General features: G+C 44.7%; 1 protein-coding gene across 1 annotated transcript in view; it reads left to right on the top strand.

The window, feature by feature from the left end:
* The window catches only part of LOC141092497 (uncharacterized), a 41,450-nt gene extending 23,515 nt beyond the window's left edge, over positions 1-17,935 (top strand). The window contains exon 2 of the mRNA XM_073578682.1: positions 15,715-17,935. Coding sequence (XP_073434783.1) covers positions 15,723-17,498 — 1,776 coding nt within the window. The 5' untranslated portion in view covers positions 15,715-15,722 and the 3' untranslated portion in view covers positions 17,499-17,935. The remainder of the gene's footprint in view (positions 1-15,714) is intronic.
* Positions 17,936-18,322: the final 387 nt, after the last annotated feature.

Below are 18,322 nucleotides of genomic sequence, written 5' to 3'. Positions count from 1 at the left end.
TCATGTATAGTTCATAGGCGTTGGCATAGTAACTGGGTGTACCTGCGCATATCAATGAGCTTAACTGCCATTTGAATCGCCTCAGGGCATGTTTTCTCTGTGGCAACATTTTCCCATTGAAATGCATTGAGGAAAATGTTTTTTCAAATGCAAATTGTGCAAAAACTACAAATCCGATCAACACGAAAATTACTTAGCACACCACTCGTGGACGCTGGCTTCGAAACGACACCTCAATGGAGGCTGTGTGTGTAGCGGTTCGGGCCGCATTAATTGTGGAAAATCAACTGAATAATAATAGTAAGAAGAAGCAGAAAAAGAAGAATAAGTTAGCAGCGTTCGTATTACAATACAGTGGTTTTTTCAAACCACTATAACTAGATGTGTATTTCCTGAAGGAAGTACAGATAGTGCTTTGAAATGGAGCCCGGGCTGCCCCTTTAAGAGAGACTTGCCTGCTGCCCCTGCAAGACTTTCAACTCAGGATCCGTTTTAACTGTGGGTGCCTCTCAGTGGCCACTTTGGCCTGTGGGGCCCCTCAGGGTCTGATTTGGTGGGTGGGGCCCCTCAGGATCCGATTCGGTGGCCTGGGCTCCTCATGGCTTGAATTGGTGGACAGGATCCCTCAGAGTCCGATTTTGTGGCCGGCGTCCCTCAGGGTCCAATTTTGTGGGCGGGGCCCCTCAGGGTCCAATTTGGTGGGCGGGGCCCCTCAGGGTCCGATTTGGTGAGCGGGGCCCTTCAGGGTCCAATTTGGTGGGCGGGGCCCATCAGGGTCCGATTTGGTGGGCGGTGCCCCTCAGGGTCCTATTTAGTGGGTGGGGCCCCTCAGGGTCTGATTTGGTGGGCGGGGCCCCTCTGGGTCCGATTTGGTGGGCAGGGCCCCTCAGGGTTCGATTTGGTGAGCGGGGCCCCTCAGGGTCCGATTTGGTGGGCGGGGCCCCTCAGAGTCCGATTTGGTGGGCAGTGCCCCTCAGGGTCTGATTTGGTGGGTGGGGCCCCCAGGGTCCTATTTGGTGGGGGGGGCACTCTGGGTCCGATTTGGTGGGCGGGGCCACTCTCCATCCGATTTGGTGGGCGAGGCCCCTCAGGGTCTGATTTGGTGGGCGGGGCCCCTCAGGGTCTGATTTGGTGGGCGGGGCCCCTCAGGGTCCAATTTGGTGGGCGGGGCCACTCTGGGTCCGATCTGGTGGGGGGCCACTCTGGGTCCAATTTGGTGGGTGGGGCCACTCTCCATCCGATTTGGTGGGCGGGCCCCTCAGAGTCCAATTTAATGGGCGGGGCCACTCTGGGTCCAATTTGCTGTGTGGGGCCACTCTGGGTCCGATTTGTAGGCCGGGGTCAATCAGCCTCCGATTTGGAGCCTGGGGTCACTCAGCTTTCGATTTGGCGTGCCGGCCCTTTAAGACTCATTTTGGTGCGTTGGCCCTTTAAGAATCACTTTGGCGCATCGGCCCTTTAAGAGCCAGTTTGGTGCCCTGGGCTTCTAAATCCACTTTGGCGCACATTCTCTCTCAGGGGCATGCGTCATGTGATGAAGCTAGATTTGCATTTGTGCTGTGGGTTTCGCTTTAAGAGCTGATATTATCTGGCAGAATCTGTGTCCTGGGGACGTCATGTAAAGTTCATAGGCGTTGGCATAGTAACTGGGTGTGCCTGCGCATATCAATGAGATTAACTGCCATTTGAATCGCCTCAGGGCATGTTTTCTCTGTGGCAAAATTTTCCCATTGAAAAGCATTGAGACAATACATTCCAATGACGGGAAAATGTTTTTTCAAACGCAAATTGCGCAAAAACTACAAATCCGATCGACACGAAAAATACTTAGTACACCACTCGTAGACGCTGGCTTCGAAACGACACCTCAACGGAGTCTGTGCGTGTAGCGGTTCAGGCCGCATTAATTGCGGAAATCAACTAAATAATAATAAGAATTACAATATAGTGCTTTTTTCAAAAGCACTATAATAAGTTGGCAGCGTTCGGATTACAATATAGTGGTTTTTTCAAACCACTTTAATAAGAAGAAGCAGAAGAAGAAGAAGTTATCAGCGTTCGGATTACAAGATAGTGCTTTCTTCAAAGCACTATAATAAGTCAGCAGTGTTCGGATTACAAGATAGTGCTTTTTTCAAAGCACTATAATAATGACAACCCTGCTCGTAAGAGCTTACAATCTACAATGAAGTGGGCATGACACAAGGTACAGGTGCTTATTTACAATGATGGTCCAGCCATTTTGAGGAAATAGGGGCTAGATAAAGGCTGCAGGAGCTAGTCGCCAGCCAGTATTTGTAGTGCTTTTCGGTGTGGTGGAGTTTAATGGAGATTTATGTTCAGAGAAGTAGTGAACAGGATACATATAAAAGGAGTTAGATTAGGGAACATGATAGGCCACTCTAAACACATGTATTTTTAGGGAGCGCCCAAAACTGTGGTTGGTTCTAATTTCTTGGGGTAGAACATTACAAAGGATTGGTCCAACTTGAAAGAAGTCTTGGATCCTGGAGTAGGAGGTACGGATTAGTGCAGAGGTTAGTCAAAAGTCGTTTGCGGAGCGTAATGAGCGGGTAGGTTGATAAACAGAAAAGAGGGAGAAGATGTAGGGGGATACCGCACTGTGGAGAGACTTGTGGGTGAGAACAAGCAGTTTAAACTGGATTCTATCACGTATGGGCAGCCAGTGCAATGACTGGCACAGAGCACCGATTAGCCAGATGGACAACCCTGGCTGCTGTATTAAGGATGGACTGGAGACAAGAAAGTCAAGTAACGGGAGGCCAATTAATAGAGAATTACAATAGTCCATGCGAGAGTGGATCATAGCAACAGTGAGGGTCTTTGTTTCCATGGTGAGAAAAGGGTGAATTCTAGAGATGTTCTTTAGGTGCAAGCCACAAGCGAGGGCAAGAGATTGTATATGGGAGGTGAAGCAAAGATTGATGTCAAACATAACACCCAGACAGCGCGCCTACTGCCTACGTGTTTTCAAACACAGACACATGGAGCATGTAGACCACCAAAAAATATATAAAAAAATGCTCGTCCACTTGAGCCCACGCTGGAGGGAGTCCAGGACCTCATTCCGATCCCCCCCAGAGCGTCCAGGATCACCAACTTCGAGGACCACCCCCGCGCCACCAGCACAAATGTTTTGACCCCCTCAAACATTTGTTTCCCTCCACACCTGCAAGCCTTTTTCAATACCTTCCTGCACAGCCAGGCACCACATATCCAGCCCCACAGCAATGAGATGAATTCCATCTTTCCTACAAAACTCACATTGTCCCGCTTCCAAATCCAAATGACGAACTACTATTGCCCCGTTCCGTGCAATAAATCGTGCAACCGCTCTATTTAACTTGATTCTGGCCCTGTTAACACCCTGAACAGAACGAGCCCCACGCCAAACTTTCCTCGGAATAATATCCGACCAGATTACCAATAATTTAGGAAACATGGACCACAAGCGCGACATGCAAAATTTAATATCTTTAATCAATTCGCGGCAAGGCCGCTTCCCTAGGTCATTACCTCCCAACTGTACTACTAGTAAATCCGGAGGTTGGTCGAGTCTTACGAATCTGTGAAATTCCGGAAGAAGCTGTTTCCAGACCATGCACCGCTTTCCGATCCATCTCACGACTGCTACATCACGTGGCACACTCAGCTGTCTCCCGTCCAGATGAACTGCCGCTCTCAATGCCGCCCCAAAAGACGAACGAGTGCCCCATAATCCAACAGAAGAGATGTCCGAACTCTGAAAAGAAACAAAATATACCAACCACGTCAAAGACAGACAATCGAATGTGAAATTATTGTACTTAAACCAAAGTAGGGCGAACATAAGAACCGTACCTCTCTGATTCCCAACGCCCAATTCTCTTAACCACCTCATTGCCCAGACCTCTTTTTGCTGCTTCCGTGGCGCTCCAATCCGAAAAGAGTGGCCACTATAGATTTTGGCTGGAATGCCCCCTTTTCTAAACAAGACCGAAACACCGTCACGAACTGAAAGCGCGACAAAAATGAACCATCTTCTTGGACCAGAAGTGGAGCTTCCGGTATGCCAAAGTCCCCCCAAAAATTTTTTAAACACGTGACTGGACACATGGGAGAACCCTTGACCTCGAAAAGAACAATCTTACAACCTTTACCCACTCTATCCGTTTTAGACATACGAATGAATATAACTAACCTATCCCCACAAACGTCCACGTCCTGCCTCATAAGCCCACCTTTTTTCTCCCTGGATGGACTAACTAATTCCCCAATCCGAAAGGCCAAAGAAAATGCTAATCTGAAAAGAGCCCTTTCCCATTGAGAAAAACAAACTGTCCCTAACTGATCATTCAATATTAGCAATATTTCATACTATACTGGCCATCTTCCGTCCAAAACTTTCCAACCTTTTTTCCAGCCTTTCACCGCCTGCAGTACTAAAAAGGTTTTTTTTTTTAGATCCCGTAAACCTTTAAATTTAAAGCCAAATGCTAAACCAGACATAAAATTATTAATATTTGAAACTGACCAACCCAACTCCCAACTGTGACCCATCAGCATCAATAACTTACTTTCCTCATCCAAGTCATCGTTCAAGGAAACCTTCCATTCTTCCCAAATGCTCCAAGATTTCCTATAGTGAGCCCAGGTTCCCGCTGAAAACGACCTGTAAATAATTCCCTTACCGCGTCAATGGGACGTTCCATAATTCCGCTGCACAACTCAACCCTCCTGGTGCCGCTTGAGGTGCCAATTCCCGAAAACGATCCCACTGTGAAGTAAAAAGAGCTTCAAGAATAGGGAACTTGACTCCAGAATTAACCTCTGACACAATCCACAAATTATTACTCAATCCTATCCAAACCAAATGCTGTAGCATCCTCACAACAGCACCATCCGAAGAAGATAAGGAGTTCAGGGCCCTAACCGCGTCCAACGATTCACACCTGAAACAAATTTTTCTGTTCTGAATTCTCAACCCCCATAACGACAATGCAACAATTATGGGGAGTATCTCTCGAACAACCTGATTAGACGATAAACCCTCTTCCTTCCAGGTTTGGGGCCAAGCCTCAACCAGCCAATCTCCTTGAAAAAATAAGCAAAAACCGCTGCCATCTGCTTGACCCACCAAAAGACCCAGCTCCTCAGCTGGCAGAACCAGCGCAATCCACATAGACCTGCCATTGCAGGAATCAAGGAAAAGCGCCCAAACTTTCAAATCATCTTGAACTTCCTTCTTCAGTCTGATAAAATGGTTCGGAGACCTAACTCCAACCGTCGCCAAAGACAACCTGCGCCAGAATGTCCTCCCCATGGGCATAATATGGCAAGCGAAATTCAATTTGCCTAGCAGGGACTGCACCTCCTGTAGTGTCGCTTTTTTCAAGTCACTAACCCGATGAACTTCCGCTCGCATGTCCAACACCTTATCCATGGGTAACCTGCATTCCATTTTTAGAGAATCGATTTCAATGCCCAAGAAACTCAGAGAGGTAACCAGGCCCACTGTCTTGTCTTGCGCTAACAGAACTCCAAAACATTTAGCTAAACTCTCCATGGTATGCAACAACAATGAACAATTATTACTCTGCGCTGAACCGATGAACAAGAAATCATCGAGGTAATGAATACATGATCTCAGACCAGACCCTTCCTTCACAGTCCATTCCAAAAACGTACTGAATGACTCAAAATAAGAACACGACAATGAACATCCCATGGGCAAACAACGGTCAACGTAGAAACCCCCATTCCAAAAACAACCGAGCAGGTACATAGTATCCGGATGAACTGGCAATAACCGAAAAGCCGACTCAGTATCCGTTTTCGCTAACCACGCACCTTTTCCACATGCACATACCCAATCCAAGGCAGTATCAAAGAATGTATACATCACTAAACACAACTACGGGTCAATCCTGTCATTCACGGAAGACCCTTTCGGAAATGAGAGGTGATGAATGAGCCTAAACTTCTTTTTTCGGTACCACACCCAATGGAGAAACTCTCAAGTTAGCTAAAGGGACTGAGTTAAAGGGCCCTGACATCCTATCCAACGAAGCTTCCTTAGCTAAATTCTCAGACACCACCTCAGGAAACTGAAGGGCCGATTTCAAATTTTTGGTAGAAAGACTAACTTCAACATCAACACAAGAAATCTTAAACCCGTCCCTAAAACGTTCCCTTAATAACAATACTGCCGCCTTGTCGGGATACTTATTAAGAAAGTGCTCCATCTCTCCCAGACGAACCGGAGTCACTCCTTTTTTCAGCACCATCTGCCCCTCGATTTTGATGACCCGTGACTGCCCCCGCAAGAGGAACACTTGTGTTTAAATTTACATTTTGCTCCAAATCTGCAGGGGCCATCATTAAAGGAAAAACACAGTCCTTTTTGCATTGCCACCAAGTGTCCTGACTGTCCTGAACCCCCGGTGCACCCTTGAAACCACTGAGAACTTTGGCCCGCTCTAGGTGGATCCATCCCCCTCATCCATAAAGCTATGTCTTTATGCTCCCCACGGATGCTAGGCCTAACCGCTTTTCTTTGACGAAACTGTTCGTCATACCGTAACCAACCCTGCCCTCCATAAACCTTATATGCGTCCCCAATTGCATCCATGTAGCAAAAAAGGCCTGAACAATTGTCTGGGGCCTTCTCCCCGATTATACTAGCTAATATAGCGAACGCTTGCAACCAATTGGAAAAGGTTCTAGGAATTAAACGGAACCTCCTCCTCTCCTCATCCTCTTTCCTACTGTCTTCCCTTCTCACCCTATCTAGGTTAAAGTACTCTAACGGAAGTAGGGAAAATATCTCAACGTATTCCCCCTTCCATATCTTCTCCCTAACCTACTGTTTCAAATGCGACCCCAGGGGCCCTTCAAAACAAACGTAAACTTCCCCTTTTGCAGCATCGCCAACCCGAGCAGCTTCGTCTTTATCCTTTTCCACTACCTCTAAAGATGTGGCTCCTGAACCCTGAACCCCTATCTCCTCGGCAGCCGCTGCCGCATTGCTGGCTGAACCGGCCGCGCTCACCCCAGAGAGCGAGCCTGGTAAAGTTGACCCCACAACTTGTCCCTGGCTCCTTGTATCCCTATCAACACCCAACCATGCTAGCGCGGGTGAAACCCCACCCCGAACATTCCCCGAATCCCACAAACGAACTAGATGAAGTAGGCCGTGTAACAGGGACACTGTACTGCCACTAGCCTCCCCAACAGACCCGACGCTACCTCTGCTATCAATAAAAGACAAAGAAGGGTTAACATTTTGTTCATGATATGCCTCACCTTGCTGCCTGAGTGCTGTGGTCCCAGCAGCCAAAGATCCAGAGTCCAGACACGACAAGACAGCACCAATCCCTGGGTCAATCAGGGGCTCGCATGGCTGGCTGCCATCGTCATCCGTAGAAGCCCGCCGTGATGTGCCCCTCTGTGACGTCGTCCGGCTTCCTGTACTGTGTCCTGATAGGCCAGCCGATTGCTGCCTGACGTCCTGAAATCCTTCTGCGACCAGATGTCCACTAGCACCCCTTCCCTCCCTCCCCCTTGGTGAAGCCGGCAGTTGCCTGCTATCCTGGCATACCCCTAAGCTGCCACTCCCAATGCAGCCCCGAACATCCCTCCCCCAGGCCATCTGGATGCTGCCCGCATTCCTGAGGTCCTCCAGAGCCATCATGCCTGTCGCAGCCTCTCTCTCCCACCTCCCCAGGCCAGCCGGGTGCTTCCCGTCGTCACGTGTCCCCTCTGCGCTCTCATGAACACTGCAACCCCGACAGTCCCTCCCCACCAAGACAGCCGAGCGCTGCCCTTCAACCCTGGCTCCCACCCCGTTCCCATGATTACAGCAGACCCAGCACTCCCTCCCACCCAGGGCATCCAAATGCTGGCAGCTATGCCTGACAAGCGGAAGTGGGTGGGCGGAGCTACCGCCACCCTGGCTGCCGCAATTGAGTGCCAGTAGAGCTGGCCCCCGTCCTCCCGGTACCTCGGGTTGGCCTCACTGAGCGGGCGCAGTGTCAGGCTGCAGCCCCACCGCCCCCACGTCCCGGCCATCAGCGTCGCGTCCTCCGTCCGCCTGTGATCCCGGCCGGTGGGCGGGGCTACGACTCATCTCCTCTCTGCCGCTTCTACGCTGAGAAGCCTGCGCCGCAGGCCTCCGCTGGCTCACCGCCTCTCCTTGCCCATGCCGAGCGGGGCCCGTTCCAGGGTGGGCTCCTGCCATACCTGACCCCGGATCCTGCCTCCCTTTTGCAGAAGATAAAGAAAGGGAAGCCAATTTCTCTCCCCATTGTAGGCCCCGCCGCATGACAGGATTCCTCCTGGCTCTTTGCCTGCGAGCTCCTGGCCTGCAGCTCGCAGCTTGTACCGGTGGGTCCCTGGAGGGGCTCCTAATGTGGCGCCGGGCCCGAGGGATGGGTTCAGGACTGAGGCGCACCAGAGGCCTCGTTCTCCGTGGCCGGCGTCCTTCTGGCTGGGGTTGAGGGGGCCCCGCCACCCCTTGAAGCAGGCCCTGAACTGAAGCCTGAAGCTATCCTGTACCCCGGGAACCCGTGGCATCCCTCAGCATCTGGAGAATGGGCTCAATCTCCATAATGACAGGTACCTAAAAGATTCCTACAGCTACTAAGTGGTACCTAAAATGGTCGTCCCTCTAAGATGGCTCCCCCTATTTATACTAGCAGCCCGTGACCCCCCCTACCTTTGACCCTCCCCTGTATTAACCCAGCCCCGTTCAGCCAGCTCAGTAAATTAACCCCTTTCTCTACTTTGTCTTCACCAACAACCACAGTATCTACTTCTCCCTCTCAACCCTGTCATGATGGCCTCCCTCTTACGGCCTATGGCCTAGTACGGCCTCACTAATCTGCTGATGGTCTGTCCAATTGGGGCTGTGTAGATTATTTGCTTTATGAGGTGATGGAGATAAATCAGTACAATGAGTAAATTAATTATATTCACACAGTGTTAGGAAATGTGTGCCCATATAAATTACCCAAAAAAAACATGATCCATATTTTATTGTTATGTCTGATCACCATTGTCCTCTTGTTGGAGTGTATCAATATGGCACAAGAAATGATTTGTTGCATAGTGTGTGACAACAGCATAAAGCTGGTCTTACACATTAGTTAACTGACGGCTGAACTATTGTTTGGCTGACAAGTTTCTCTCTTGACTCCCCCATACGCAGGAATGCTAGCTTTGGCCAAGCATTCCTATGTTATCTGTGAGAGTGCTGCTGCCAGAATCATCAATTGAGTTCCAATCCCATGATCCTTATGTTCCCCAAGATAATCTGTTGGGGACAGTAGGGTGGCTCCCAATGCACTTTTGATAGCAGGCCAATCCTACATAAATTGGTGGTTTTGGCTGACTTTTATGTAATGTGTATGGGGTCTATCTGAATTCACACCATGTCTTCATCCTTGCTTAGCATTTAATTGATGACTTCCATCTGAATACCCTTTGATGTAAATACTTTAGACTCCATTTCAACTTATTTCCTAAAAGGAGTTCAAATGGAGTAGAGCAATTAATTTTTGGACTCTGTTTGCTTTATTGAAATTAATGACATCAGCAATGTCGGAATAATGGTTTTTGAATAGTCATATGGTATCCCACCATGGTGTGCTGAGAGAGGACCTCGTGTAGTGTGAACCCAGGGTAAAAAAAAATTTATTAAAGAGTTTAAAACATGAATAATTGCAATGGAAAGTCGTATCAGCAGTTTGATAAAAAATGGTGCAAGTCATCTGTGACTGTGCCCTCAGTTCACTTTTACAACTGACACATGGAAAAAACCAGTCCCGTGTCTGTAAACTGAGATGTTAGAACCTCAGCATTTTCTTGGCTCGAGAAATACTTCATTCTCTTGACTGCTTAATGCTATCCTATAAAACAGAAATCTATTGCTGTCCATAGTCAATAATACCTAACACATCATAAGTGATATCTCTATTAGATATGTATTGCCTATTGTTAGAGTCCTTGTATGAACCTGTGGTCAGTATTGGATCGGAATCTGAAGTAACACCAAAACAATGTAAAACAAGAGACTTCCATGACCCATCAATGATGTATGCACGGAGCAGCACATTAAGGACAACTAATCCTTATCACGTGCTACACGTTGGCTGATCCCCGCTCTATTTATATCTTGAAAGAATAAAGATGTCTGTATTGAACACAGCTGGAAGTTGAAGCCTCAGACACATGTGGCCGGCATTAGTCTTGTTTTTATTTCCTCTCTCTTCCCCGAGCTTGTCTGACATGACTGAGACAATATAACTTAGTTTCCTGGAGATAGCGAATATTTTGAACCCACAGATTAGGCACATACTGGCTGCAATTTGTATGAGATTGATACCATATTACATCATTTGTGTATTATTCTCTGAAAGTCAAAAAAGAATGGAGCAGAAGTGTACACGCCCTAAACTCAGGACAACTTTCTTCAAATCAATTTACCCCCAACTATGTGGCATAGTTGAGAAGAGGGCATGATTTCTGAGGCTCCAATATGTGCTAAAATGTGGCACACAAAATTGGTCTAAAATAGGGGCGGACATATCAGTGGTACAACCTCTGCAGGTGCTCAGGGGTGGAACAGGTAAGGGGGCCAATTTCATTTTCAAAGCAGGTGAAATTGTGCATTAAGAGGAGCTATTAGACTGCAAAGTGCCCATATACTGTGTTCTAAAAGTAAACTAATCAAGATACGATGTAAAAAACAGACATAAATGTCTAAACATGCATCAGATTTATCATCCAACATAAGCCATGGTGATGAATTTGGTGAATTTTCATATTATTTAGTCCTTGAAATGTCACACATCCTTGAAATGGACCTCAGCATGTCCCAACCTAAACTACCAGCTTAATACATATCTATCAAACAGCTCAGATCAGTTTGGGGTGGGTTTTCTGATGTGAGACCAATTCATGTTTCAAGGACGTGTAAAACCTTCTCCAGTCCACATTGCGTTTTTTATGCATTTCCGTCGCGTTTTTGCCGCAGCAGAAACGCTTAAAAAACGCTAATAAAAAGCATCCCCATGCAATCCTATGGGATTCCGCAGTTGCTGTGCCCATGCTGCGGATTTTACCGCTGCGTAATTGCGTAGCGGTAAAATCTGCAGAATGTTCATTATTTCTGCGGAATCGCAGTGATTCCACCACCATAGGATTGCATTGAAATGCTCACTTTACGCACGTGGCTATGCCCACCACGCATAAAGTGAGCGCTTCATGTGCGGATGGTACCCAGGGTCTGGAGGAGAGGAGACTCTCCTTCATGCCCTGGGTACCATATCCCTGTAAAAAAAATTAAAATAAAAAATCGGGATATACTCACCTTCTGTTGGCCCCCGGAGCTCTCCCGCTGCTCAGCCACACTGCCAGCATCTTCTGGTGCCAGGGATGCATTGCGCGAATCACCCCAGATGATGTCACGGTCGTGTGACCGCTACGTCATCTGGGGTGACGGAGCTTGTCGGCAGCGTCGCTGAGAGGCGGGACAACTCCAGGGGCCATTAGAAGGTGAGTATATCCCAATTTTTTATTTTTTTTTATTATATTTACCTCCTATCTTTTACTACTGATGCTGCATAGGCAGCATCAGTAGCAAAAAGTTGGTCACACTTGTCAAGCGCTGTGCTTAACAAGTGTGACCAACCTGTCAATCACTTTCCAAGCGATGCTTCAAATAGCTTGGAAAGCGCTAGCATTCTGCAAGCTAAAAACGCTGCTGTTTTGCAGGAAAATGCATGCGAATTCCACATGCATTTTACCTACAGCAGGGAGTTGTGGAAATGCTGCGGACATTTACGCAGCATTTCTGCAACGTGGGCACGTAGCCTTATACTGTCACTATATTAAAAAAGATGTTAGTAAATCTGGCAGAATATTTTCTTTAGTTTCTATTGGATCCAGAATCTGAGTTCGTTTATTGATTCCCTTTACATTATTAAGATCGTTGCAGTACCATTGACCATTTACACAGGGAAACTTGTCCAGATGAAAATGGCAGACTTGGCTATAGTAACCAATTAGATAATTAAGTTTGAATGTAATTGGTTGTTATAAGCAGCTAACTCACAATCCTGAAAACACTTTCCCTTTAGGCTTTTTTTCATTCTTGGGAATAAGAAGAAGTCGCAAAAGGCTAGGTTGGACGAGTAAGGAGGTGACCCTGATTTTTTGTCAAAAGTCATTGCAGGGGATGAATCTTGGTGTTACGCCTATGACCCTGAAAGAAAACAGCAGACCAGCCAGTAAAAGACAATATCTTCATCGCGCAGACCAAAAAAAAGCACGGCAAGTGAAATCAAATTTGAAGTCCATGATGGTTTGTTTTTTCGACATCAAAGAAGTCGTTCATGTTGAATTTGCTCCTCAGGACAGGACAGTGAACCATCATTGCTATCTACAAGTGCTGAAGCGATTGGTGAGGCCATCAGAAAAAAACTGACTGGCTGCTTCATCACGACAACGCACCTGCTCACACAGCGTTGAAAATCAATCTGTTTTTGGCAAAAAAAACAGCATCACAACGGTTTCTCACCCCCCTTGCTCGCCCAGCCTTGCCCCATGTGACTTCTTATTTCCAAGAATGAAGAAAAACCTAAAGAAAAAGCGCTTTCAGGATGTAGAAGAGGTTCTGAAAAAATAGCTGGAGGAACTTAGTTTAGAAGAGTATATAAAATGTTTCGAGCAGTGGAAAAACTGTTGGTACAAGTGCATATCATAAATTGACCTGATCCGACAGGAAATTATCTCCCAATCCCCTCATACCATGCACTGTCCTCCCTCCCCCACTGCATCTAGCTCACTCTCTGATTTTGAACCAGTCACAGAAGAAGAAGTAAGCAGGCTCCTTGCATCTTCTCGCCCAGCCACTTGCACCAGTAACCCATTTCCGTCACATCTCCTCCCGTCCCTTTCCCCTGCTGTCACCCCTCACCTAACTAAAATATTTAACCTCTCTCTCTCTTCTGGTATCTTTCCCTCCTCATTTAAGCATGCCATCATACATCCACTACTTAGAAAACCATCCCTCGACCAAAACTGTGCCGCTAACTATAGACCTGTCTCTAATCTTCCCTTCATCTCTAAACTCCTGGAATGCCTGGTCCACTCCCGTCTTTTCTGCTATCTCTCTCTCTTCTCGACCCTCTCCAATCCGGTTTCTGCTCTTTACACTCTACTGAAACTGCCCTCACTAAAGTCTCTAATGATCTACTAACAGCTAAATCAAATGGTCATTATTCCATGCTAATTCTCTTGGATCTCTCTGCAGCATTCGACACTGTGGATCATCAGCTCCTCCTCCTCCTCCTCACTATGCTCCATTCCATTGGCCTCAAGGACATCGTTCTCTCCTGGTTCTCCTCCTATCTCTCTGACAGCTCCTGTACTGTATCTTTTGCTGGCTCCTCCTCCTCTCATCTTCCCCTTACTGTTGGGGTTCCTCAAGGATCAGTCCTAGGCCCCTTCCTCTTCTCTTTGTACTCTGCCCCTATTGGTCAAACAATCAGTAGATTTGGTTTCCAGTACCATCTCTATGCTGATGACACCCAATTATACGCTTCTTCTCCTGACATCATGCCTGCCTTTCTAGAAAACACCAGCGATTGTCTAAACCTGTGTCTAACATCATGTCCTCACTATATCTGAAACTGAACCTGTCGAAGACTGAACTCCTTGTGTTTCCTCCCGCTACTAATGTACCTATACCCGACATTGCCATTTCCGTGTGTGGTTCCACTATTACTCCCAAGCAACATGCCTATTGTCTTGGGGTCATACTTGACTCCGAGCTTTTCTTTGTCCCCCACATACGATCACTGGCTCGCTCTTGTTATCTGCACCTCAAAAACATTTCTAGAATTCGACCTTTTCTTACTTTTGACTCCGCAAAAACTCTCACTGTTTCTCTTATTCATTCTCGTCTCGACTATTGTAACTCTCTTCTAATCTGTCTCCCTCTTACCAAACCCTCCCCCCTCCAATCTGTCTTGAATGCTGCAGCCAGGATCATATTCCTCACCAATCGTAACACCGATGCCTCTACCTTGTGCCAGTCATTACACTGGCTACCCATCCACTCCAGAATCCAGTACAAACTTATTACCCTCACCCACAAAGCTCTCCATGACTCAGCACCACCCTACATCTCCTCCCTTGTTTCAGTATACCATTCTACCCACGCCCTCCATTCTGCTGATGACCTGAGGTTAGCAACCACAATAATCAGAACATCCCACTCCCATCTCCAAGACTATACGCGTGCTGCACCAATTCTTTGGAATGCACTTCCCAGGTCAATACTATTAGTCCCCAATCCCCACAATTTTAAGCGTGCCCTGAAAACTCATTTATTCAGACTGGCCTACCGCCTCAACACATTAACCTAATCTATCCCTATGTGGCACAGCCAAAAGTTTTTACCATAACCAGGTTCCCCGCATCATGTTCCCACATGCTTTATACATCCATTAGCCCTCTGTGTCTGTACTGTTACACACTTAACATTATGACTGGTCCATACAATCAGGGCAACTGTTACCACCCACCTTTTGTGTCTCACTTTTTTTTCCTCATAGATTGTAAGCTTGCGAGCAGGGCCCTCATTCCTCTTGGTATCTGTTATGATCTATTTGATTATTGTTATGCTGTAATGTCTATTGTCTGTACAGGTCCCCTCTGAAATGTAAAGTGCTACTGAATATGTCGGCGCTATAGAAATAAAATGTATTATTATTATTATTATATCATCTAATGGATAGGATTTTGAAGGGGATTAATGTTTTCAAGATGTTTTCATGAATAAAAAAATGTGAATAAGCAATCATCATATTGTTGCCTACCCCCTCGTATTGTTCTTGCACAGGAACCCTTTTCTGTCTGTGAGAGGAGTCATGATATTAGATACAGCCTTTAAGCAAAAGTGGTGCTGTTTTTGGAAGGAAAAATAAATCGGAATTAATAAAACATATGAAAAGTGGAAAAGTGGTTGGCTGACATTTTATTTTTTTTATTTTGTAGCTCAGAATATTATTGCATATTCCTGGAAATTCTTCACATACTGTATCTCGCACCGATTATATAGAGTTAACCTCTACTTTTGCCCAATCTTCAATTGCTATTATGTTACTTATATTTGGAAACAATTGACCAATTTGCCACCACTCCAACTCCTAATACTGAAGTTCTGTAATAAAGTGGGATGGTTAATTTCTCCTTGCCTGGCATAAGGAGTACACTTCTAAAAATTAAAGTAATCAGAAGTTCTGTACAGATATTGTACAGACATTGAGTTAGAAATGAATGCTGAAGAGCAGTTCTGTGGAAGTATTAATACAGCTTTATAATAATTATATATATATATACACTGTGTATATACATATATATATATATATATATATATATATATATATAATGTAAAGTTTCAAAATTCTTTTATGCACAACAGTTCAATTCATAAACTGTAATACCGAATACCCCTTCACTTCAAAATTGCAAAATTTAGCAGACACCATTGTGACTTTTTTCTGTGTAATAGACAAAGTATTTTATGCTGATTTGTTACATTAGTTTTAGGCAATGCCTGCATTTTTATCATCTTATCAGAACGTTCATTATTTTGGGATAAGATCGAATAATAAACAAAATGTAACTCTTTCCCTTTTATTTTAGGTGTCACAATGTGGACCTGTCATGTCATTGGGATTGTGCTTTTCCTTATGAGTCATCAAACTTACAGCCAGTGCCCTAAAGAATGCAGATGCCTTCGAGCTGGTCAGGTAGACTGTTTTGGAGCAGATATTGTTGAAGTTCCACGTTCTATCTCTCAAAACACCAAAAATCTACAGATCATAAACACTGAAGTCTCTGAAATCGAAGACGGAGTCTTGGAAAACATGACATCTCTGCTAATTTTGAGAATTGAAAAAAGTGAACTATCTGTGATTGGTCCTAATGCATTCAAAAACCTAATTTCTCTCCGTTATTTAAGTTTGGCCAACAATAAACTGCAAGAATTGCCTGAAAGTGTATTTAAAGACCTAGCCAAGCTGGAAACACTTTTTGTGTCAAACAACCAGATTGGTCAGATTCCCCAGTCACTATTTGCTCCACTAGTTAGCATGCGGGAACTCAGCTTATTAGGAAACAGGCTCAGGTCCATACCAAGAGGAGCTTTTGATCAGATGAATGGACTTTTAAAGCTGAATTTAGCTAAAAATTATATTACACGTCTACATGCAAAAACTTTAGATAAAGTGACTAAACTTGAAACATTTCGAGCATATGAAAATCAGTTAAAGGATGTCCCTGAAGGATTACTGAAAACACTTACAAGCCTACAAGAAGTTGCATTGCAAAGTAATCAGATAAGTCAAATATCTGCTGACATGTTCTCTAACAACCCAAATTTACAGAAAATATACTTATCAAATAACTTGATCACATCGTTGCCCCAAGGATTATTTGTGAATCTACCAGAACTGTCTAAACTAACTTTATTTGAAAATGCCATAAAACACATTTCCCCGGGTGTGTTTGGGCCAATGCCAAAATTAAAAGAACTCTGGTTATATGATAATCATCTTGAAGAACTTGTGGATAATGCCTTCTCCAATCTAACACAGACACAACTGTTGATTATATCCAGGAATCAAATCCAATCTATCTCTAGAGATGCCTTCAATGGATTGGATGAACTCCTGGAACTTTCACTTCATACCAATGCACTGTCCACTTTAAATGAAGATGTCTTCCAGGGCCTGTACAAGCTGCAAAACGTCTCTTTTCATAGCAACAAGATTAAAAATCTTCCTGCAGGAGTCTTTAGAAATATGGATTCTTTAGTGACCATACAACTGCAAAATAATTCTCTAGAGTATCTGCCGGAGGACATTTTTGATACTTTAGAACATGTAAATGAAGTCAGACTCTTCAATAATCCATGGAAATGCGACCATCACATTCTTCCTTTCAAGAATTGGATTGCTAACAATTTGGGAAAACTTGGAAACCAAAGCCAACTTGTATGTGTCAACTCTCCCTTTGTAGGAACACCCATAGCTGAGGTTAACGAAGAACAACTATTATCTTTGACATCCACAGTAGCTCCAGAAATGGGTGAAACAACATCTATTTATGAAGAAATTAGTACTGATGTCTCAATCCAAACTTCTGAAGAACCCAAACAAGTTAGTAGCACAACCACTTCCACCACAACACAATCTGGCGACTCAGTTGATAACAATGGTGATTATGATATTGTTGATGCCTCAGATGAAGACCTAATTACTGATGAAAAAGGACATGGTGGAAGCAAGATGGTTGGAGTAGTTATTGCAATAATTGTTTTGTGCTGCATAGCAGTTGTTTGTACAGTTATTGCTTGTGTACTTTATCACAGGAAAAAGAAGAACCATGTGGTACTGATGAGAATGAAGCAGCAGAATCAAGCATGAAAGAATTAGTCTTCACATCTAATCACTGGGACATTCTCCATAGAAGCACTGTTTTAAGATTGCTTCAGTATATTTGACTTCATTGGAAGTTACTGGATCCTTGACCATTGAATCTAAAACTAGCCAACGTTTCCTATTTTTTCACAAGACTTAGTATGCATAAATGTGGTCAAAATAAATTCCACTCTATATAATGTATAATAGAAGTTGCATAAAGTTTCCAATATATTCAACCACAAAGATGTTTGCAAAAAAAAAGGACTCGGCACATTCTTCTCACAGTTGGTACTACTGCAGCTTTCTGTTCATTGTGAGCATTTTATTTGCTCTCATGCTAAAAATCTAGAAGTATTTGTTTGGGTGAAGTTTAATATTCTTAAGACTTGGGGTGATATTATTGCATTTCCATGTAAAAGAAGTAAACTGTAAAAGATCAATCTTGTGAATATTTCACTTTTTAGAGTCATAATCTACCTATTACTAAGGCTGGGATTGCATAGGGCCAGAATTAGGTCACTATTTCCATCTGACGTATTACAGAAACTCAGGATGAACACTGATGGAGAAATTTATCACATTATTTGCAATGGATCCTGCCCGGTGCATCCATTTTTTTGTCGGACATGTGTTTTAGATCTGCACATGGGGATAAATGGGGAAAAGGTCAGTAATTGATACCTTTTTACATGAGGCAAAAAAACCTGAGCCTGATGCGATTGATACATACTGTATAAACCCAGCCTAAAAATTATCCAAAAATCTGGTATACCAATTAGCAGGACATTGTATACAAACAACATAAGCCTAAAATAACAGTTATATGT

Source organism: Dendrobates tinctorius, unplaced genomic scaffold (assembly GCF_039654945.1).
Source record: "Dendrobates tinctorius isolate UK_male_01 unplaced genomic scaffold, ASM3965494v1 ptg000060l, whole genome shotgun sequence".
Classification (NCBI taxonomy): domain Eukaryota; kingdom Metazoa; phylum Chordata; class Amphibia; order Anura; family Dendrobatidae; genus Dendrobates; species Dendrobates tinctorius.
This window is presented reverse-complemented; position numbering and strand designations above follow the sequence as displayed.